Source organism: Anguilla rostrata, chromosome 3 (genome assembly GCF_018555375.3).
Source record: "Anguilla rostrata isolate EN2019 chromosome 3, ASM1855537v3, whole genome shotgun sequence".
Lineage (NCBI taxonomy): Eukaryota > Metazoa > Chordata > Actinopteri > Anguilliformes > Anguillidae > Anguilla > Anguilla rostrata.
Genome location: NC_057935.1, coordinates 61,164,709 through 61,187,433, shown reverse-complemented (window position 1 = coordinate 61,187,433; position 22,725 = coordinate 61,164,709). Strand labels below are relative to the sequence as shown.

Here is a 22,725-nt window from a genome sequence, read left to right as displayed (position 1 = left end):
ATACATCAAGCATCAACAGCAAATTCTGGGTGAAGGGTAAAGTTAAACCTAAACCTTAATATCACAAACACAATATGTAATTGAGAAAGAAATTACATTTGAAACATAAAAAACTTTCTTTTAAAAAAAATGTTTTTGGCCTTGATTCCAGTAGTAAATAGTTTAACGTTTTCTGTTTCATACAACAGTTCCTTCAAAGCCACCTTAGAACTTTCTAGCAAGCCCCACCTATGCAGTTCTTCTGGCCAATAAGTTTTGAGGAAAACGGTACAGCCAGACACTGAGCAGAAGTCTCGCAAAGGGGTGGAGCTAATTGAGCAAGACCCCTGTCAGTGTTTGAAGACAACAGTTTGCATAGAAAGAGATAAAGAGGGGGTGAGTGCTACACTAAAATGACTAATTAGGGCATTTTGTATGTATTGCACGGCTGCTCATGTCGATAGTTATTGACTAAAACGATGTTACAGCCTTTTGGTGTGAGGTCTGTCAATGTGTGCTCTTGATGCCGAGCCATTTTGATTGCTGTGTATTTTTAGAGTGCTTTTTGTTCATTTAAAAGAATAATTTATGGATTTTTCTCATATAGTGCATGAAAGTGAAATTTCACAACTTCCTGTCAGGGTTCATTGTGTCCGGTGAACGCTTATGTTTGAAACTTGCTTGAAATTTTCTGGCATTCAGATGGTTACATGCTGTTTAAGTTACATGAAGTTTACATGCTGACGACATAATACAGTATGGGATCAGGCCAGTGTGCAAGGTCTTTCCATTTTAAGTGGAATCATTAAAACATTTGGGCCAGGTTTTTAAAAAATGAGATGTCTTTACAAGGTCTACTTACTATGGGAATACTACCTGTGAGAGTTTTGTATTCTTGATTCTGCATATAGTTTCTTTCACTGGGTGTAGTTTACACTTTTGGGTTTATATGTACACGTGTCATTCAATGAATAATCTGGTACTGCTGACGGTAAATTTTATTCTCATTGTTGACATTGCAGATATTTTGGCCATTCCTCTAGTAGTAATCAGTAAGTTATAGCTGTAAATAATATTTCAAGGAATTACTGAAGATGAATATCTGGCCTTGGAAAAATGACATGTAATTATTTAATTCATACTATAACTTGATTACAGGTCTTATTGTTATGGGTGAATGCGAATGTCAGTCGTATTGTTTTAACTTCATATCTCCCTTGATAAATTAAAGGACTATTCTCCTAGCAGTGAAGCAAATGCTCGGGCATAGGCAGTATCTGACGACCTCATGAGCTAGCGATGTCATATCTGCACTCAGCTGAACATTGCTTCATGTCATTAATCTATCTCTGTTTCTATTAGAGTTACTATTGTTATTCATGCAACATTTTTCTACTTGAACATAATATAATAACAGCATGAATGAAAATCAAAATTGTTGACCATTATAGGTATATTTAAAACCAGGCAATTTATACCTCAAACAACTGTTTATATCAATATGAGAATCCTTTTTTATGCCAGTGGTAACCAACCCTGTTCCTGGAGATCTACCATCCTAATTGTTTTCATTCCAACCGTAACAAAGCACAACTCATTCAACAGCTAGATATCTTGTCGAGCTGCTAATTATTAGCCAGGTGTGCCAAATTAGAGTTGAAATTAAAACCTACAAGATGGTAGATCTCCGGGAACAGGGCTCCCAGGGTTGTTACCACGGGTGATGTCACTCAGAGACAACATGGCATCATGTGGAAAGGGAAATTTAAGAGACCCATGTGAGCATGTCATTGCCTATTTGGTTAATTATATTTTACCAGATGTGTCTATCTATTTGTCATCTATAGCTTGAAAGAGTTCTAGAATAAGTGATGCATGTCGTACATAGTTAGTAATGCAACAGCTACCAACAGCTAGCTCTATCATTACTGACGTCCACCGAAGGATTACAAAGAGTGGGGGAAAACATCTCGTAAGTCGATGTGCAGAGGTCAGTCAAGGTAGTGGCTGTTGTGTGTGTTGGTTGGAAGCACCTACATACAGTATAGCACTGACCTGAGGGCCTCATTGTCCACACAAGTGGAAATGCTCTCACTCTGTCTGACCTTTGAGCATTTTGTGTGCCTCCCCAAATAATTGATTTCTATAGCTGTACATATGTGCTCAGTGCAGGTCAAAGGACATCCCTTATACCCCAACAGTGAGCTCCATAATATTTGGGACAAATACATATATTTGTTTCTTGATTTGGTTCCATACCCCACAATTTTCAATTTGTAATCAAACTTTGAAATGCACATTCTCAGCATTTAAGGGTATTTTACACACTTTTGTTTTGTTTAGCCCTAACCCTAACTAGAGTTGATAAGATGCTTCTGTACACTTCAGAATTCAGTCTGCTGCTGCCATCAACAGTTACATCATCAATGAACACACGTGAGCCAGTATCTGTGGCAGCCATACATGCCCAAACCATAATACCCCCACCACCACTGATGAGGGGTTGGGGGTGGGGGTGGTTTGGATCTTGGGCAGTTCCTTTTGGCCTCCACACTTTGCATCACTCTGATACAAGTGAATCTAGGTCTCATCTGTCCAGAAGACCTTTTCCCAGAACTTTGCAGACTTTTATAGGTATTTCTTGTCAAACTGTAACCTGGCCATTCTGTTTTTGTGGCTAACTAGTGGTTGCATCGTGCAGTGTAGCCTCTGTATTTCTGTTTCTGAAGTCTTCTGCAAACAGTAGTCACTGTCACATCCATGCCTGCCTCCTGAAGGGTTTGTTTGATCTGTCAGACAGGTGATTGGGTTTTTTTCTTCATTATGGTGAGAATTCTTTGCTCATCAACTGTGTAGGTCTTCCTTGGCTTACCACTACCAGGCCCTTTGTGATTACTGAGCTCACCAGTGCTGTCTTCTTAATGATGTTCCAGACAGTTGAATTTGATAAGCCTAGGGTTTGGCCAACGTTTCTGACTGTTATTTTCTTATTTCTCATCCTCATAACGGCTTTCTTGACTTTCGGCGCAACTGTGGTCCTCATGTTGACAAACGCCAATAACAGACTCCAAAGGCAATCAAAACCCTAGAATCAACCCTAGATACTGAAGCTCTCTTATACCTGCAGGAAGGAAGCAATTTAACAAACCTGACTAATCATAAACACCTGTGAACCCACTTGTCCCAAACAGTATGGTGCCATGAACTGAGGGGACTGTTTATAAAAAGTGTGGTAATTTTTACATGGTGAAACCAAAATGTATAAAAATACCCTTTAATAGTAGCTGAAAATTTGCAGATTAACCACATATGAATTGCATAATTACAAATTCAATATAATTGAGTACATAGCTAAATCAGGAAAAGATATGCCTTTGTACAAAACATTATGGAGCTCTGTATATTACTGAACTGTAAAAGTTTAACTAATCTATTTGATGTCAAGGCTTTACACTCTTGGATGTTTTTTAACTACAGTATGTTCAAAGTATACAAGATTCCCTAAATTTTGTCACCTGTTTCTGTGATATTGCTGTGCTGATGGTCACTGATGAACTTAAAGTTTTATAAATCTGAATTCACCCTCCACATGGAGGCTACAAGTGAAGCCAGCCAAAACCGGGAATTTCACTTTGTTGAAAAAGAAATGAATGTGGATAAAACATTTTAAAAAATAAAATGGGGACAACACAATTGCAGGAATGTATTTAAGGGAACAACTGTATCCTACCCAGTGTATAAGCACTTCGAAAGCTTCACATCCCCTGTTAAAATCTGAATTGCAATCTGATTTAAAAGTGAAACAAACTGATTGAATAAATTTGTAATTATAACTAACTGTGGGGATAAAGACAGACAAGATAAAGAGTAATAAACTGAAAGAAGCTATGGATTTCTGGATTACAAAATTGTTAATAATATTGTCATGTTCATTCTTCAAAAATCAAATTATTTTTATTCTAAATTTTAAGATTAATAAAAACAAAATTGGCATAATTATTTTTATATTTAGATGACAGTGTAGATTAAAATGTTTTGGAGTGATATCAACCTTTATCTGTGGAAACGTATTATTCTATTCTAACTTTCAAACTATGTACTGCACCCTAAAATGTCACTTCAAGTGTAAATATAAACTAAACATGCCTCTGTGTACAGCAAGGCAATGAATAAATTTATAAATAAATCTATAAATTATAGAAAGAATCTATCATTTTTGAGAGTAGACTGCTTATTTAAGCTTTTAATTTAGAAACTGATACAGATCACAATAATTCCAGTATCTACTTGAAGTAGACTGCTTATTTAAGCTTTTAATTTAGAAACTGATACAGATCACAATAATTCCAGTATCTACTTTCGTAAGCGGTCACATATCATGTTTGGTTTTAGGTTTAAGATTAAGCCATTTAACATAATGTTGCATAATTTCAGTGATACGCATTTCAACAGGCCTTTCTTGACAATGGAGTTAACTCAATACACAGCCACATTTTGCCGGCTTTCTCCACGAGATTCTGGGCAGTGTGCACTGACTACATAAAAGCCTGAGCAAAGAAGGTGGAGCGATGGTTTGCTGCTGTTTATTGTGCAGTTAATAAAGTTAATCAAGTCAGCGCAGAGTCCACATGAGAGAGCACACTTTAGTACAACCCCAGCTCTTGGTCTCCACCAATCATGGCACAGAGTTCCCCAGACACACAAGTCACAGAGCACTGCCTGACAGGCTCAGGGGTGGTTGAACTGTGACTGACTGTGATACGTGTTTGCTGAGCCTGAACATATACACACTATTACACGTACATGCACACGCAGATTTGTAAACACTGTCACACATAAACATGCCTAGACATAAACAGATCACTTTCACTCACAAAAAGATAAGCAAACAATAAGCTTATGGCAAAACATCTTGTGAGCTTATTAAATGTCAATGTTATATGTACAGATGCTTTCTTATATAAACAGAAACATATAGTTTATAAATGCCCTTTGTTACATTCCAGAGTATGGTTTTTTTTTTCTTGTCAGTAAACTTTGTTTGATTGTGCAATACTGACAATTGTGTAAGTTTGGTATCTGTGCTTCAGTGTATAGCTACCTTTAACTGTGTGTTGAATACCAGTGAGTATTTGTGTATATAACATGCGCATGTCGCATGGGGTGTGTCTGTTTATCACTCTTATCCTCTGTCTACAGGGAGAGACAGATAGGAGGAGGAATGGAGGAGAAAGAAAAAATTGAATGGCAATGAGCTCCAAACAGTTTCATCACCCTGATTTACAGGAAACATGCCTTCACTCAAAAAGACAAATAATTGCATCACTCCTTGCTCCGTAAATCTGTTAATCATAATATCAATGCCGGGAAATTCCCAGCAGGATCCAAAATGGCATCCAATGGAATCATTACACCCCTCCTCCCCCTTTAATCTGAACACTCATGAAGTAATGTTTTAACTAGCATGTCGTAGCCCTCTTTAGGTTCCAGTCATTAAGCTGAAAATGGCATTTTCATACAACATTGTCTCCAAAAACATCTGGCAAATGCAAGTGTTTTTTAATATCTACAAGCTGTGAGAGCTGTTCTTACTTTTTGCCTGTCTCATGTCAACTTTTATATTTCTTTGGAACCACAAGTTATTGATCAAAATATGTTTCTGGGCTGTGAATTAATATCTTAAGAGCAGGGATAGAAAGCCATATTTCAAAAAGGCAGAATATCAGAACAGAACCATGGGTGGGTGATTATGCAAGTGAAATAGGATATTTACTTATGTTTTTGTCCTAATGGTCTTGTTTTGTTGCATTGAGGCAACACAACAGATCAAACAAAACATTACATATATTGAATTAAGGGGATTGTTAGAATATTTGTCTTTGCCTTGGCAATGAATATCCATTTGATGTATATTTTCATCAATCTAAACTTTCTTTTGGTTATGTTCATATTCCAATATTTTTAAATTAAAGTCATGAAGTTTATAATTTCAGAGAAGAACCCAAGAAGATCAGTGGATCCCTAGAGTGTCAGGCATGTGCTTCTCAATTCAGTTTCATTAGGCTATCCAAAAGCTTCACCAGCACGGCTGGGAGCAGTCTTGACTGAGCCATCTTTATTTCTATCTCATTAAGTTCTGTGTGTATTGGAAGTCTACATCGTTTATGTAGACCTGCCCATTTCTGGTTTACATAAACCGTGGTTGAGGAGCCTTTGTGTACATCCAAGAATTTAGTTTCTGCCCAAGTGCTATTCAGGTCTTAAGTAACACAATAAAAAGGGTACGTTTTGTGGAATGTGGATGACCACCTTGATTCATTCAGTGGGTTAAGTGGTTGTAAGTACAATATGCCACCTCCAAAAGGTGACTGAGCTGTTCCTTACACAAGTGCAGTGTTTTTCTTTACCTTGTCTTTAATGCGTGTGAAAATAGGTGAGATAGGACAAATTGAGAAACAAATACTTTGAATGCAAGTGATAAAAACTAACTGGATTAACAGCCTGTCTGTTTTGCCCTCAGACATTTAAGGAAGACCTTTAAGAGGCATGGATGCTATTCAGACATTTCTAAAAGGGGTAAGAATTTTATTCAATTCAATTTATTTCCATGGTGCTATATTTTGCAATACAGTTTCTCCTAAACTTACCCTCTTTGAATGTGCACACAAAATTATTTGACATAAATGTTCAATGGTGTTTTAAATGCTTAAACGAGGCCTTAGTCAAGGCTTAATCAATGTCTCCTAGTTCCAGTTACTAATTTTAACACCAATGCTAGTTTCAAGGAGGATGTAAACTAAATATCACAAGTCCATTTTTTTAACTTTATTCTGGTTGCTCAAATATGTGAGATACAGTATTTCTTATAGCAAGGACCTCTAATACCTTTTTATTGCTGTTGTGTCAGACCCAGATTCACTGACACAGACAGAGCTCTACATAGTTTTACACTTTACATCAAACCAATAAATTGTAATAAACTGACCCCACATCCTAGTCTGGCACTAGCCTGGTTACACGACCAGGGATTCAGGGGAGGGGTGAGTGATTCTTGGGTCAGTTAGTAGTGGACAAAAGACTGAGAGCTCTTTAAATGTATAGGGTTTTTACTAATTGGTTTCCTAACTGAAGTGTCCACAAACAAAAGTGTGGCCAACCGCCCTCTTCCTGTGGTGATACGTCACATCCCTCTCTCTCTTCATCCTTCCTACAATAGCGCCCACCCTCGTCGTCCCATCAGCCCCGCTTCATATTCCGGCAGCGGGCCAAAAGAAGCGGCCTCGGTGAAGAGCACGAAGAAGAGAGGGGCGAGGAATCGCTAGCAGAGATGACACCCGTTCGTCCAGAGTCAGCGGAGGACCTGAACACAAGCCTAAGCGGTGACGTCACTGCCCTGGTCCTACACAAACCAATCAGTCGCAGGAAAGCCGTGTTCTACCTCACACTCTTCTCACTCCTCATCTTTACCACAGGTGTGTTCTCAGTAACAAACATATCACGGGACTAGGCACGCATGACACAACTCACACGCACAACAGTTTATAAAACACGACGGAGGTGGATGCGAAAGTGTCACAGAGTGGCATCCTGTCAATAGCACATAATTAAATGCAAAAGTAATTTGGAGTACGTCCTGACTTTACTGAGCCATCTAGGTCACACATGCGTTCTGTTCAAATAAAGCCATGTCCAGCAGCCCCACAAGGCAGTGCAGAACCGGTCATAGCATTGCCCAGGGAGAAGTACATCAGTTGATGGGACTGCACTAATCTAACCATACGCTGGCTGAATGGGCACCAGCTGTCTGCCTAGATCATGATAATAATGTAATAAAATAGTGTTTATGGTGCCTTTCATCACAAAAGTGTAACTCACATCAACCTCCACCAGACTTCATAGCACCCACAGCAGTCATTTTTGACCAGAAACAAAGGCCCCACTCGACCACTGGCGTGCAGATGTGTCCCTCACCCTGGCAGATTGCAGGTTTGACCAGTCGTGTGATCAACATGTTGCTCAAAGCAGCCATCTCTTTGGCACTGCAGCATTCCTGCTAGGCTACGTGGTGTTCCGCGCATTGTGCCACTACTGCGGGGAAACGGACATGGAGCTGGGGCCAGTTGATGACACATGCAGCTCACATTATGATGCCTCGGAGAGCATGATGGACCTCGGGGAGCTGAAGGACATGCTGAGAAAATACCTGAAAGAGGAGCAGATTGAGAGCACGGTCAGGTAAAGCCAGTCGATCCATTTACATGTATGCACACCCCATACTTAACCCCTTTATTTTCTATGATTAGGGGGTTTCAACCTGTCACTCAATCAGGCCTGTTCAATTTGACATGACAGACAGCAAATGAACAGCATGCCTGAGAGAAAAGTCATAAGGATACAGAGGAAGAAAGGAATAAAGGAAGGAAAATAGAGGAAAAGAACTATAATTTTAGTCCCAAATCTACTGAAGTACTGTCCTTTACGTTCGTAGCGGTACTTGTTGCAAGGGTCAGAGTGTAGGGATGAGGTCAATTCCATTTTCAAATCAATTCATTCACAAAATGAATTTAAATTCAGTTCATTAATCTTAAAATTCCTATAATGTTCCATGAGGATTTTTAAAGTGATGAATGGAATTGCAATCAACTTTGTAAATTGACAGAACTGAGAATGGAAATGACCCTAAACGTAAGCTGTGGCTAGCATAGTAGCTATCGCTAGCCATCGGCTGGCTAATGTTCTGTGTAGCCATGTTTGCTGATGTTCGCTTGTATCATAGCTAGCTCTTGTCGCTCTGTGTGTTGCAATCTATATAATAAGTGTACAGTGCGTCTAACAGACGTGATCACATGGGTAGAACATAGCAGTCGATCATACTTCCCTTTTTATTCAGCGTGCATTCTGGTTCTATAACTTTCTTTGCTAGTTTACACAAATAACTAAACAGATCCGCCTATTATTTGTTTTCACTGTCTCGTTGAGTACAGTTTTTAAAAGCGGGCTATCATTATGGGTGATATGTTGTGGATCCTCTTCTTAGTCCACTAAAGTTACTAATATCGGTTTTAAAACGACAGCTCATAAAGCAGTTATGCTGACACTTGAAATTAAAAGGAAGAGCTAAGAAAAGTTGATGGAGACAAAAGCGCTCCGAAAATGGCAGAGGAAACTGGTACCAGTCATACAGACCTGACTAAGCTATCACATTTATGGCGGTCACCCGCACGTGACGGTCATTTTTCATTACTCTCCATTAGGGCTACAGGTTATCGTTGTTGTAATTAGCCTTAATGTTGAAGAGAAAGCAGAGCTTTGAAACCCACGGGCTACCGCTGTAGACCTACAAGCCTACAGTACGTTCACTTTCTCATCTCGTGAAACAGTGCATGACTTTGGATCTAAATCATTTGTTCAGACGTATGAGCAGGTCGACCCATCCGCCAGGGTCCTCAGAGGGGAACACGCTCGCCAGAGAGATCCTGCAGAAATTTCGTCAGCTGCGCATGGACCACACTTGGACAGACTCACACTACGCTACTCTACAGTTCCCATCCAGGTATTTAGGCACTCATGACATTATATTTACTATTCTGTTTGGCTCAGGGTGATGCCCTCTTTGAGGAATTCAATTGTGTGTGTCTGTGTGTGGGTGCATGTGCATGTGTGTGTTGCAGTATACTGTATACTGTATGTGACTGTCAATACAGGTTCATGTTGGTAACCATACTAACCTGTGCCCTTCACATGTCTAATTGCTGACGCGTGGGCTACGCTAGTATTTGGATGAAAGACTCTTGGATGAACTAAATTGCTACTTGATCAGATCTCGGTGGGCCAGTATGGGGGCTCAAAGCAGTCAAAATATAACATTTCATGTGATTTCATTTTATAATTTGAGAAGGGAATAGCAAAGTCTTTTCCCACCTCTCCTTGCTGTCTCTCTGTAGGACCCAGAGAAACTCTCTGTGGATAGTTGATGCCAATGACGAGATACTGGAGGAGATCCCATTGGGGAGTCCCCTGGATTACTGTGCTTACAGTGGAATTGGCACAGCCACGGTATAGCACTCAAGCATGTATCACGTATCTCCATATTTATTTACCATGCTGTCTTATGTGTGTATGTGTGCATGTGTGTTTGTGTGTGCATGCGTGCCTGTGTGCATGCATGTGTATTTGTGTGTGCGTGCGCGTGCGTGTGTACGTGTTCGTGAGTGTTTTTCTATTTATGAGGTTTTCATGCTGTGCGCCTGCAAATGGCTGTGTTTACACAGTAATAAAATGTCAAGTGTTAATTAAACTCTAACAGATAACATTTGATCCCAATACACTGTTATTTATATATTGGATGTTAAGCTGTCTCTCTGCTTTTGTCAACTCTGTCACTCTCTTACTCACTCGCTCTCCATGTTAACCCCTCTTCCCCTCTGTGAGCAGGGCGGTGTGGTGTACGTGAATTATGGACGGCAGGAGGACTTTGACCTGCTGCGCTCCCTGGGTGTGTCCATAGGGGGTGCCATCGCAGTGGCGCGAGTCGGAGGAGGCATGAGCTTTGCGGAAAAGGTGTGGCATGCCCAACGTGCAGGGTTAGGAGGGGTGCTGATTTACCCCGACCCAGCTGATATTCCCCAAGATCCCCGCAGGCTGGGCCTCTACAGCAGCGCAACCATCTCTGAGCACGTGCGTACATCGCTGCATAGCAGATACACATCCATTTCACTCAGGGCACTTGCCCTAATACTCTTCCAAATACATATGGTTATATTTGCAAATCCCTGCTATGAAAACAATTTTGGTTCAGTAGAGTGCGCACAGGCTCATTCTCAACTGTATTGTGAAAGACCTTAAACAGCGAAGGACAACAGCAGAACTGGGATGAACACTGGACTCAATTACTGTGCTTAAATACTGACTATTTTAAAGAAAAACTAAACTAAAATGAAAACTAGCCATTTAAAAAATCTGAATGAAATGAAAATGAAATAAAAGAAACACGCCTGTCCAATAAACTCAAACGAAACTGAAACTAGAATCTTTTCCTCTAAGGCTAATTCAAATATAATAAAACAACATATTTTGGGTGAAAAAGTCTGTCACAGGCTCTGACTAAAGCCTGGAGACAGGCACCTTTGACTCAGCTATTTTCACCATTGTTTACTTTATAAGCTATTTTTATTTCATACATCAGTGCCTAGGTTTCTGGAGAACAGGAGACTTTTTGCTTTTATTTTATGCCTTTCTTTTTTTCCTTTTTCTTTAACTGCATCATCATAGGTACACCTGGGTTCAGGTGACCCTTTTACTCCTGGCTTCCCCTCCTTTAACCACGCCCAGTTCCCACCAACACAGTCCTCAGGCCTGCCACTCATTCCAGTACAACCAATCAGTGCCAACGTAGCCTCTAAACTGTTGAGGTAAGACCCTCCCACAACTTATTTATTAACTGCAGAATTAAAGTCTATGTATTTATGCGTCTTTCTGTCTATAAAGAGATTGGACTGGCAGAAATTGAAATATTCTGAATTTTCTTTTGTCCTTTAGTCTGCTTCTCCCTGTAAGTTTCTGTAAACTAATAATTGCTGTGTTTGTTTATTTCAAACTCCTATTCCAGTTTATCTTTCTCAATTTTGAATGACCAATCATGTTTCTAGACCGGGTCCCAGTGCTCCAACATTCTCTCTCAGTTTGTGATGTCAAACACATTGAGCCAGCCACTGATTCTGCAGTCCTATAGCTGAGCTACACAACTATTCCGAGCTCTGACGGACTGCACTGCTTATAGACCTGCTGACTGAAATCTTCTGTAGAATTCCATTCTGTTTTTAAAACTTTGACCATGTCTTATTCCTTTGGTTCAATTCACTGTAAGACAAGCTCACAAATAAGACTGACATTTCAAATTTGGAGGGAAGAATTTCAAGAGTGGGGGAAATAGTTTTTGTTTAAAAGCAACGATAGCTATTTAATTTCAATGTAAACTCGACTCTGCTCACTGCACTCCAATATGTTGTAATTTCAGTGTCAGTTATGTGTCTCCTGTACTCTTCCTCAGTCAGCTGACGGGCCCGGAGTGCCCGCGGAGTTGGCAGGGCCGACTGCCGTACGTCCGCTGCACACTGGGGCCGGCGTTCAGCTCGGGCGAGGGTCGCAGGGTGAGGATGGGCGTCTACAACAACATGACGCCCGTGCTGCTTAATAACATCTTCGCCTCTATTGAGGGCAAGATTGAGCCGGGTGAGAGAGACACGAAGGCCCCGCTCGACCACTGCCGCGCAGATGTGATCCTTGTCCTGTTTTATTTGTCCGTGCTCCACCATCGATTGCAAGGACAGTGTGAAAAGCAATGAGGTCAATGGGCTTTGATATTTGTCTGAAAAAAAATGGCCTGATGGTCTAAGTGATTCCTAAGGGGAACTCTATTTATGCAATTTACTCCCACTTGATCTCAAACTTTCTGAATGACCTTTATTGCCAAGTCGTAGAACATGTTACTCGCTGTGTTTCATATCTCTTCCCCTCTTCACTCTCTTTCTGGCTTTTTCTTTCTTTTCCTCCCCCAGATCAGTACATAATCATAGGTGCCCAGCGAGACTCCTGGGGACCTGGAGCTGTGAAGGCGGGAGTGGGCACTGCCATCCTGCTTGAGCTGGCCCGTACCTTCAGCACAATGGTGGAAAATGGTACATCCTGTTTGCTGACATGTGGTGTGCAACAACAACTTGGTGGGACTTTGAAAAGCTCAATGTTTCTATCTAGATGTCCAAAATGCTGTCCAGTGTGCCACAGAGTCCATGAGAGGGCACCAATTTTGGATTCATCCTGAGAATCTGGTAACTGTACCCCACTTCGGAGGGGCCGTGAGTCCCATGAAGAACGTTTGTGTACCTGGGGTTCCTGCATTGTTGGTGTTTTTGAAAACTTAACGACTCTGGTGGGACTCGAACCCACAACCTTTGAATATCTTCATATTTTGATCTAGAAGTCCAACACGCTATCCATTGCGCTACAGAGCCCACATGACTTGAATTTGAAAAAACAACATCTTGGGTGAAACTTGAACCAATTACATTTGTAAAGCTTCATTTTTCCATCTCAAAGTCCAACACGCTGTCGATTGCACCACAGAGTCGACAACATTCTTGGTTTCATCCTGAGAATCTGGTAACTGCACTCCAGGTTGAGGATGTATTCCGAGAAGATTGGTACCGGGGTTCTGCATGTGTGTTTGAATTACGACTCGGTGACTCGAACCCAACCTTTGATATCTCATCTAGAGCACGCTGTCCATCCTACGCCCAATTGACTTGATTTGAAAAACACATCTTGGTGAAACTTGAACCAATTACATTGTAAGCTCATTTCTCTCAGTCACACGCTGTCGATGCACACGGTCGAAACATCTGGTTCATCTGAAACTGACTCCCGGTTGAGGGTGATCAGAGATATTTTGTCCTGGGTTCCTGCATCATTGGTTTGAAATTAACGACCTGGTGGACTCGAACCACACTTTGATATCTCATCTAGAGTCACACACTGTCCATTGTGCTACAGAGCCCACATGACTTGAATTTGAAAAAACAACATCTTGGGTGAAACTTGAACCAATTACATTTGTAAAGCTTCATTTTTCCATCTCAAAGTCCAACACGCTGTCGATTGCACCACAGAGTCGACAACATTCTTGGTTTCATCCTGAGAATCTGGTAACTGCACCCCAGGTTGGAGGGGATGTGATTCACAGGAAGAAGATTTGTGTACCTGGGGTTCCTGCATCGTTGGTGTTTTTGAAAACTTAACGACTCTGGTGGGACTCGAACCCACAACCTTTGAATATCTTCATCTAGAAGTCCAACACGCTGTCCATTGCGCTACAGAGCCCACATGACTTGAATTTGAAAAAACAACATCTCGGGTGAAACTTGAACCAATTACATTTGTAAAGCTTCATTTTTCCATCTCAAACTCCAACACGCTGTCGATTGCACCACAGAGTCGACAACATTCTTGGTTTCATCCTGAGAATCTGGTAACTGCACCCCAGGTTAGAGGGGATGTGATTCACAGGAAGAAGATTTGTGTACCTGGGGTTCCTGCATCGTTGGTGTTTTTGAAAACTGAATGACTCTGGTGGGACTCGAACCCACAACCTTTGAATAGCATCATATTTTAATCAAGAAGTCCAACATGCTGTCCATTGTGCCACAGAACCAACTTAATTTATTATGAAAAAACAACATCTTGGGTGAAACTTGAACCAATTGCCTTTGTAAAGCTTTATTTTTCCATGTCAAAGTCCAACATGCTGTCGATTGCACTTCAGAGTCGACAACATTCTTGGTTTCATCCTGAGAATCTGGCAACAGCCCCCCTGGTTAGAGAGAACGTGAGTCCCATGAAGAAGATTTGTGTACCTAGGGTTCCTGCATTGTTGGTGTTTTTGAAAACTTAACAACTCTGTTGGGACTCAAACCCACAACCATTGAATATTTTCATATTTTGATCGAGAATGTCCATTGCGCCACAGGGCCCACATGACAGTGCTGTGAAAAACGTTTTTTGGTTTCATCCTGAGAATCTGGCAACTGTACCCCCGGTTGGAGGGGACGTGAGTCCCATGAAGAATATTTTTGTGCCTGAGTGGGATCAAGAAAACCAACCTTTTTTACCCCATGGTCAGAAGGGATGAGGGTCTCAGGAAAAGCTTTTTGGTTCCAAGCACAGCAATTTGATTAACAGTAAATCGTGCTAACTAATAATTTAAGAAGTTACTGCCATTACATCCATTTTAAACCTTAAGTTAAAAATTGTTTTCTCGTTCAGTTGTATTTCAGAGACTTTTTAAAGAAGCAGTCAAATGTCTCTTTTCAGACATTTTGTATAGTTTGTGTTTTTAACCGAGAACCATTGAATACTATAATATTTTTATTGAGAAGACAACTATGCGCTATTGACTGTGATGTGTATGTGTGTTCCAGGATTCTACCCCAGAAGAAGTTTGCTGTTTGTCAGCTGGGATGCGGGGGACTTTGGCAGTGTAGGCGCCACTGAGTGGCTGGAGGTACGTACGACAGGCAGTGTGAGGATTGTGTAATCGTTGTCACGCCTGCCCCCCTTTATTCTGATAAATCTGTGTGTTTGTGACCTGAATAAAAACTGTGGCAAGAGGTTGCCATCAAATGTTGTGTATATTGTGAATGCAGTACTATGAGATGTCTTCTTGTTAACAGGGTTATCTCACAATGCTGCACCTTAAGGCTGTGGCCTATTTCAGTTTGGACAGGGCTATTCTGGGTAAATGCCTTTGCCTTCTTCCACCTCTCATTGGCTGTGATGTAATATATTCCCATTCCTTTACAAACTGTCCGTATAATGTACCGGAATGTCTTTTCAGGCTTATGGTTAATTGTATTTAAATTCATTAGAGTAATGTAGCATATATGCCTATAAAGTAGCTGTGTGTGTGTGTGTGTGTGTGTGTGTGTGCATGAGCATGTGTATTGAGTTTATGTGATTGTGTGCAATGGAGGCTCTACAGTAGATATTGGCAGTTGTGTTGTCATTCACCAGAAATGGGTATTTTCACAACAGATTCACCCACACATAAATCACCAGGAGAAACTATTCCGCTCCTTCACAGAAATCACAGAAAAATCATGTTTTGTAATTATTACTGTAGCATTAGCCCCTCAAGCCACTCATTTTTGCGAATGTCTGTGCTCAGGTGATGACAACCTCCATGCGTTCACCAGCCCACTGCTGGCAGATCTCATCGAGGGAGTCATAAAACAGGTGCGAAAGGCTTTGCTGTTGGCCCTAAGCTGGGCTTCTATCTGTGCGTAAACGGCATTTAAACTGGGCTTCTATCTGTGCGTAAACAGCATTATTCTGTGTCTTGTGTTTTATTTGTGCACTCCGTTGTCAGGTAGAGCACCCAAAGCACGTGGGTCAGACCATCTATTCACACACAGAGAGCCTGGGCGGAAACTGGAAAAGCCAGATGTGAGTTCATCGCCTGCCATGAAACACCCTTTTTAATTTCAGTTTATGGTTGTTAAAGAAAAAAAGCCTGAGAATTTTTTTTTTTTCGGCAGCCCAGTAATTTCTCAGCTATAAATCCAATACTTTCGTGGGTTTAATTTGAGTGAGCTCTGTGCCAAATTAGTAAATTACTGTTTGTGCTGGTAACATCAGTTCAATTACAAAACTACTTTATTACAGATTCAAGACAAGTACAAAGTCTTCTTTTCAAGTACAAAACCAAGTTATACCGGTCAATGATTAGGGTTTTTATGCTTTAAATGGGTACTGCTTTGCACAGCAGTGTTTCTATCCTGCTTTGTTTGTCTGTATTGTGTGTGCAAGAGGAATGTTCTTGATTAATTTGAGGTTTCATGGTCCTCTCCCAGACCTTTAAGGTCTCATGTATTAGGCATGAGTCATATCTACTTTGACTGAGGCTCATGTTCAATTACCCAGACCTGATTATTTCAGCATTGAAGGTGGGAAATTGTTTGTTGTAACAGAGTATACCATAATTATGATTCAAAGTCATAACTGGGATGAAAAGAAGCTGGTGTTGCCACCATATATTCCTGCTATTGCTGAAGGGAGCACCTCCCCCAACCCAATAGATTCTCTGCACCAAATCCACATCCCCTGCTCAAGAAAATATCATGCATTAAATTTTCCAGCTGAAAAGATTTCACACATGACATTGGTCATGCTTCTGGGCCTTAACAAAGAGCAGCTATCATTGACTTTCAATGAGTGACTCATAGGAGCCATCAAATTTCACGTTAGACATTCCACCTCTTTCCCACTATAGCATGGGGTTGCTCATGTGTCTGTTTGTTCATCCATAATTAATTAAATGTAATGTCACTGTATAGCTAATACATATCAACACTATATGTCAATTATAATGTTTGATTACTTGTTAGGTAAAAATAGTAACCCTTGAGTGTTTTTATTTCGCTAGAGTCATATGGGAATTATTACTATTAATCTTTGTTTCGTAAGTTCACTGCTGCTTTCAGACCGTGACTGTAAAATTGACCGTTATAAGCTTATCTGGTTTTGGTTTGAAATGCGTGAAAAACCCGGTGCACGTGAGCGTTTGAAAGCTTCATTTACCCATGATGCATCACTGGCTCAGTAGCGCTCCTGGCTCTTCTCTCTGTGTCAGCTAAGCCTAGTCAGGCCACTGCATGACGTCGTCTAAAAACCGAGCGTCTCTCCGGCAGAGTGAAGCCACTGTATCTGAATAGCGGCGCCTACAGTTTCACGGCCTTTGGGGGAGTGCCAGCCATGGAACTTCGCTTTACTAAGGTACGGATTCACTTCAGCCCGCTAGTATTTCCCTAGCTACTCGTGTCGCTCATTTGTACCACTTTCTCTGTCCAGTCTCTTCCTCCTTCCTGTTCTACATATGACCTAGATCAAGCACCAAAGGTCTCTTAGTGAAATGCAGTTATGTGGCTGGGTGCTGGATTTTCTGTTGTGACTCACCTGCTTGGAATGCAGTTCAATCTTCGAATAGGACATACATAGCGCTGGGAGCACTGTGCCTTTATGTGGTATTTGTCGCGTGGAACCATACTATTTGGACTCATGGACAGCATGAGTACTTCACACTACAGCATTACCTATGGCTATGTTGTTCGCAAGCAAATCTCCGACACAATTGCATTATCACCTCATCTCGACACTTGAGCAGGTAGTAAAGCACATTATCGTGACCACAGCATTGTTCCACCAAGAATTGGGACCCAAGCCTGTTATGCCCACAGTCCAGTGCTGTCGCATTTCTCTCTGCTTTGCATTACTGTGTCGCATGCTGCCTTGCAGTTAATCGCAGTGCTTGTCCTTGCCCCTCCTAGGACAGCCGCCCGTACCCCTTTGTGAACACGCAGTTCGACACCGCCGACCACTTGCAGGAGATGCTGCAGGGGCGCCTGGGGGCACTGGGGCGCAGTTTGGGGGAGCTGGTGGGGCTGATGGTGCTGCGGCTGGCCCATGATCTCATCCTGCCCCTGGACATCACCTGCTACAGCAGCACGGCCCTGCACTTCAGCACTCAGCTCAACAAGTACTCCAGTGAGCTGAAGGTATGTGCACGCACACACATACACACTCACGCACACACACACGTACGCACATACATACATACACACACATGCACGCACACAGGCACACACACACCCACTCGTGCGCACACACATGTACACACATACATACATACACACACATGCACACACACAGTCATGCGTAGTCACACACACAGGCACACACACACACATACGCTCATACACACACACACACTCATACACGTGCGTGCGCGCACACGCATGCATTTGTTTAGGAATTATGTTACCTGAGTCCCTCAAACTCCAGAACACAGATTTAATGTACTTCGTGCCGCAGTGTGTAAGAAAGTGCTCTTGTAACTGTACTCACATGAGTGAATATTAGGTGGTAGAGTTGATGTTCTGCTGTCCATCCCCCCCTCCCCCACACCCCAGGCCAGAGGTCTCTCTCCGCAGTGGGTCATCAGTGCTCGTGGGGATTACAGCCGTGCAGCCGAATCGCTGCGTGAGGCCATACTGAACAGCGACATTAGCGAAGAGAGAGTGACTCGGCTCTACAACACGCGCATCATGCGGGTAACGCCACAGCCATTCCCACCGTCTGCTGGCACGGCCATTTCTGTCAAGCTGTTTTTTTTTTTTTTGTCTGCAGGGCTGCTTAATTTCACAGCTGCTGCAGTGTTATGCCACCACTTTGGTGTCAGGACATTAATAATATGGCCACTAGGTGGAGTAGAGAGCTGCAGAAGTGTGGTAATTATCCAGTAGTAGTGCAACTGTGTCTCTTTAACCTCTGCTGGAACAAAGGTGACTGTGCAGGGCATAAATGTGATAACATCAGTAAACTTAGTGTGTTATGTCCGACTGCACCCTGGTGGACATAGTTGGATAATGGTATTATCCAACAAAAAACACTGGCTCCATTACCATTACCATGGCAACTTCATGCACCTGTAAAATGCTGAGAACGTTAAATGAGCCAATCTGTAGGGGATGGTCAGAGAGTGCATAATAATGTCATAGAAATACATTGGGAGGGAATCTCTAGCCAGGACGTCAGCCCCTCAGCAAAGCCAATGTGTATATTGCGCACTTCATTCGGCTGAAGAACGCCTCTGCGTGTCTGCGTGCAGGTGGAATATTACCTCCTGTCCCAGTACGTGTCGCCGGTGGAGGCGCCGTTTCGGCACGTGCTGCACGGCCGCGGGGAGCACACGCTCGCCGCCCTCTCCGAGCACCTGTCCCTGCTGCGCTCCAACCCGAGCCTCTTCGACGAGGCGCGCTTCCGCCGGCAGCTGGCCCTCCTCACCTGGACGCTGCAGGGGGCCGCGAACGCCCTGAGCGGGGACGTGTGGAACATCGACAACTCCTTCTAGATCCGCGCGCCGCCGCGAGCCGCGGTCGCGCTACTGCGGCTGGCGGCTGGCCTCTTTACTCCCTTTACCGATCGTCCATTCGCCAGGCAAAGCTACTGTAGATTTTCAGTAGGTCAGTTAAAAACACGAATCTCTAGTGCAGAGGGCAATGATTCCCACGTACAGATGTACTGTATGTGAGAGCCGTTGCCTAACTAGCGCACGGCCTCAATTGTAAAGGGATTTATGAACATTCTTTATTGTGCAGAGTTTGAAGAGCACAAAGGGTTTTTTTCGGCAGTATATTTCAGAAAAGTTTCACCACTGTTGCAATGAACAAGTTAGTGTTACGTTTGAATTTATATATATTTTTTAAATATTTAACAACTACACCCAGGGAAAGAGTTTGGGTAGAGCAAAAATTGAGTTGGTTTGTACGAGCCCAAACAGCCGCCATGACCCCTTCCCCTAGCACCTAGCTCCTAGCGCTTTCTTCAGTCTTGCTAGGACACATAAATTTGCCATATTTCAATGTGCCCCAAAGCTTGGTTGGGGTCCATTCCATTATAGTGGCAGAGTATTTTAGGCCCTCATATGCCTCGATTTGGTTAACATTTGATTGATTATGCAGGCCTTGGACTGAAGGGCAGTCCCACAGTTCCTTGCATGAGATGAGACACTGGTGCATTAGTTACATGCAGTCAGAAGCAAGCCTGACCAAATCAAGGCAAAACCAGGAGATTATATGTGCAAGAATGTGTCCCAAATCTAATAGAAGTACTTTATTAGCCCTTTTTATAAACCCTCCTCTGAATTGCCCTTCATATGATGCCAGAAACACATCACACTAAAGAACACTGACAGTGGAGAAGGGGTCTAGAACAGGACTACTCAATCCTGGTCCAGGAGGCCTGAAGAGTATGCTGGCTTTCACTGTTTCTCAGCACTTGATTGATCAGTTAAAGCACCTGATTAAACATTTCACTTGCCTCATCTGGTTTGTTCGGTCTGAACTACAATAGTTCAGGATTTTATGGTGAAAGTAAAAACCAGGACACCCAGCTCTGCTCTACTCAAGGAGGCAGTGTTTCATTTGACTGTCCAACCAAGCACATTCCCTGGGTTATTTTTTCCATTGAGAAAAACCCCGGGTGCACTTCATGATGGAAAACACAGCAAACCACAAGCTATTCAAAAGCAGCTGCTGTATGTTTCTGTTTAAAACGTTTTGTGTTGTCCTGAATTTGCTTTGAGGATAGACAAGATGGCTAATCATTGACATGACATGACATAGAACTCCCACTCGCTTTGTCTGGGGAATTGACTGATAGGCTGTCTTTGTGACTTATTTGCTGTCTCACCTCTAGCTGTCTCTCCCACTGTGGGTTAGTGTTGAATATACAGTGTATATTGCATTGTATTCTGTTTCAAGTCTTTGAATGTAAAGGCCTTTGTCCTTATCTCTGCTTTATCTGGCAAGAGCAGCAGCACTTTCCTTTTGAAAGTGCTTTCTTAATTAAGCTAATTTTCAGTAACAGTGATTGATACTAAATTTTTTTTATTGCCAAGTGATAATAACTTTGTTACCAATGTAGGCAATAATTATCGGGAGCAGTGCCTCCCATAATTATGACAGTCATACTGTCGTCCAATCAAAAAGCAGCATCTGCTATTAATCAGTTCATGATGTCAGGGAAGCTCAGAGAGCAGGTAGTCATAGAAATACATTGGGGATAAAAGCCATTGCCAAGCCACCAGCCAGTCACCAAAGCCAATGTGTATATTCTGTGTTTTTTCACAAACATGGCTTGCTCTGTATATATTTTGGCTTATTATATTAATGAACAGCTTCCAGTGGTCCATCACACTTAAGCTGTCGAAGGAAATGGTAATGTGTGCCCCCTGCTGGCATGGAGGACTGCAGTCATCCTGCAGTTTTTGTAACGTCGTTCTTCTCCACTTCTATCTTATTTCCAGTGTCCTTTGACCCCTGACCTCTATCTACCCTCTGACATCACTGGGCACTGCCTTGCCAGTGTTATTGGAAGCCAGTAGCACATTTACAACTTTTCCCTTAAGATCAGAGCACTGTATTATCGGGAACAGTGATTCCCATAATTTATTACCTCTTCATTTTATTGTATTATTGTGATTCAATCGTGAATTATTGAGAATTTCAGATGTTGTTTATGTAATATTGTCAATGTTATGATTAGTATAGCATAGTTCTATGAGTGGGCTATTTGACAGAGAATTTTGTTGTTGGGGAGAATTAATATGAGTGCAAGGAACACTTTATACTTCGTCTCAGTGATGTCATTACATGCTATAGAATTATAAACTAGATAAAATCTAAAAAGTTTCATCCCACCTTCTTACCACACATCTACTGTCAATAGTGAACAGTTGCAAAATGGAATTATTTGCAAAATTTAATTATCTTTTCATTTGTGCGTAACTCTAGCTGTAAAATCATGGTAGTTCATATTTATTTTATTTTTTTTACATCTAGATAACTGGATTTAAAACAATTTGGAGCTTGGAACCGTTTCATTTTATGGTTCTAACTCAGTCGTCATTCAGAATGTAGTGATGTGGAAGATTCATTATCTTTAGATGTAGTGTGCCCCCTACATCCTTAGAATGAAATAATGCCCTGAATTGCCATCCTGAAAGAGGAATGAAAATGTGGTGGGAACACGGAGGCTTCACAAAGCGAATGTGTAATTTTCACATTCACATTAATAATTAATTGCATTCATCTTTGCATTATCAATTGATCTGAACCAATCAAGATAGTTTTCCGTCACCTTCGGAACACTCAGATCCGTGAATTGCTGACAGCTCATGTTCAACCTAGCCTTTGTGGGGATTGTACCCAAAATTCACAAGTGAGTACTTCACAAGTGTAGTTTTTGTTTCACCTCATCTCTCTTTGGACTTCATTCTATCCCACATCTCATTTGTCTGTCGATTCTTTTAATCTTTCATTCTCTGATTACTTCACAATATTTATATTGATTGCTTCCACCACATTTTTCTCTGTCGCTAGTTATCGATTTCCTCGGTTTTCCCTGCTATCCCCAACTAATTTCTGTCCAAGTTGGATGGGTGGGGACTTGAGGATGTATCAAACTACAGACATGTTTGGAGTACATTGTGATTATGTTTGATTTTATTTTAAGAGTGTTTCTACATGATTACCTTTAAAACGTTCCTGATGTTTTCAGTGTACTGATGTGCTGCTCTTCAAAACCCCTTCCAATAAAGCTTCTCCCAGAGGTATTTCTCCCTCTGCTCACTTCCAA

The 22,725-nt window shown here is 41.8% G+C and overlaps 1 protein-coding gene and 2 non-coding genes across 4 annotated transcripts; 1 reads left to right on the top strand and 2 right to left on the bottom strand.

The window, feature by feature from the left end:
• The first annotated feature begins 295 nt into the window (after positions 1 to 295).
• Positions 296 to 22,725, top strand: tfr2 (transferrin receptor 2). 2 transcript variants are annotated; one of them, XM_064329087.1, is made up of 18 exons: positions 296 to 375; positions 6,500 to 6,555; positions 7,196 to 7,451; positions 8,025 to 8,214; positions 9,392 to 9,532; positions 9,924 to 10,035; positions 10,414 to 10,656; positions 11,251 to 11,390; positions 12,029 to 12,210; positions 12,537 to 12,656; positions 14,952 to 15,034; positions 15,204 to 15,267; positions 15,698 to 15,765; positions 15,899 to 15,975; positions 17,220 to 17,304; positions 17,856 to 18,083; positions 18,498 to 18,638; positions 19,196 to 22,725. In XM_064329087.1, exons 2-18 carry the CDS (start codon positions 6,526 to 6,528, stop codon positions 19,436 to 19,438), a joined length of 2,403 nt encoding a protein of 800 aa, XP_064185157.1. In that variant the 5' UTR covers positions 296 to 375; positions 6,500 to 6,525; the 3' UTR covers positions 19,439 to 22,725. The 2 variants fall into 2 exon arrangements, with proteins under 2 accessions (XP_064185157.1, XP_064185156.1); XM_064329086.1 differs by lacking the exon at positions 296 to 375 and adding an exon at positions 5,851 to 6,012.
• On the bottom strand, positions 12,900 to 12,989 carry trnar-ucu (transfer RNA arginine (anticodon UCU)). Its single transcript is given in 2 exon segments — positions 12,900 to 12,935; positions 12,953 to 12,989. It is a non-coding gene; the product is annotated as a tRNA-Arg (tRNA).
• Positions 13,773 to 13,854, bottom strand: trnar-ucu (transfer RNA arginine (anticodon UCU)). Its single transcript is given in 2 exon segments — positions 13,773 to 13,808; positions 13,818 to 13,854. It is a non-coding gene; the product is annotated as a tRNA-Arg (tRNA).

Bases quoted from the DNA above. Each gene is read 5' to 3' on its own strand.
- tfr2 (XM_064329087.1), top strand. From the start codon at position 6,526: ATGGATGCTATTCAGACATTTCTAAAAGGG. The intron at 6,556-7,195 runs GTAAGAATTTTA...TTCCTACAATAG, and splicing joins TTCAGACATTTCTAAAAGGG to CGCCCACCCTCGTCGTCCCA. The intron at 10,036-10,413 runs GTATAGCACTCA...CTCTGTGAGCAG, and splicing joins GTGGAATTGGCACAGCCACG to GGCGGTGTGGTGTACGTGAA.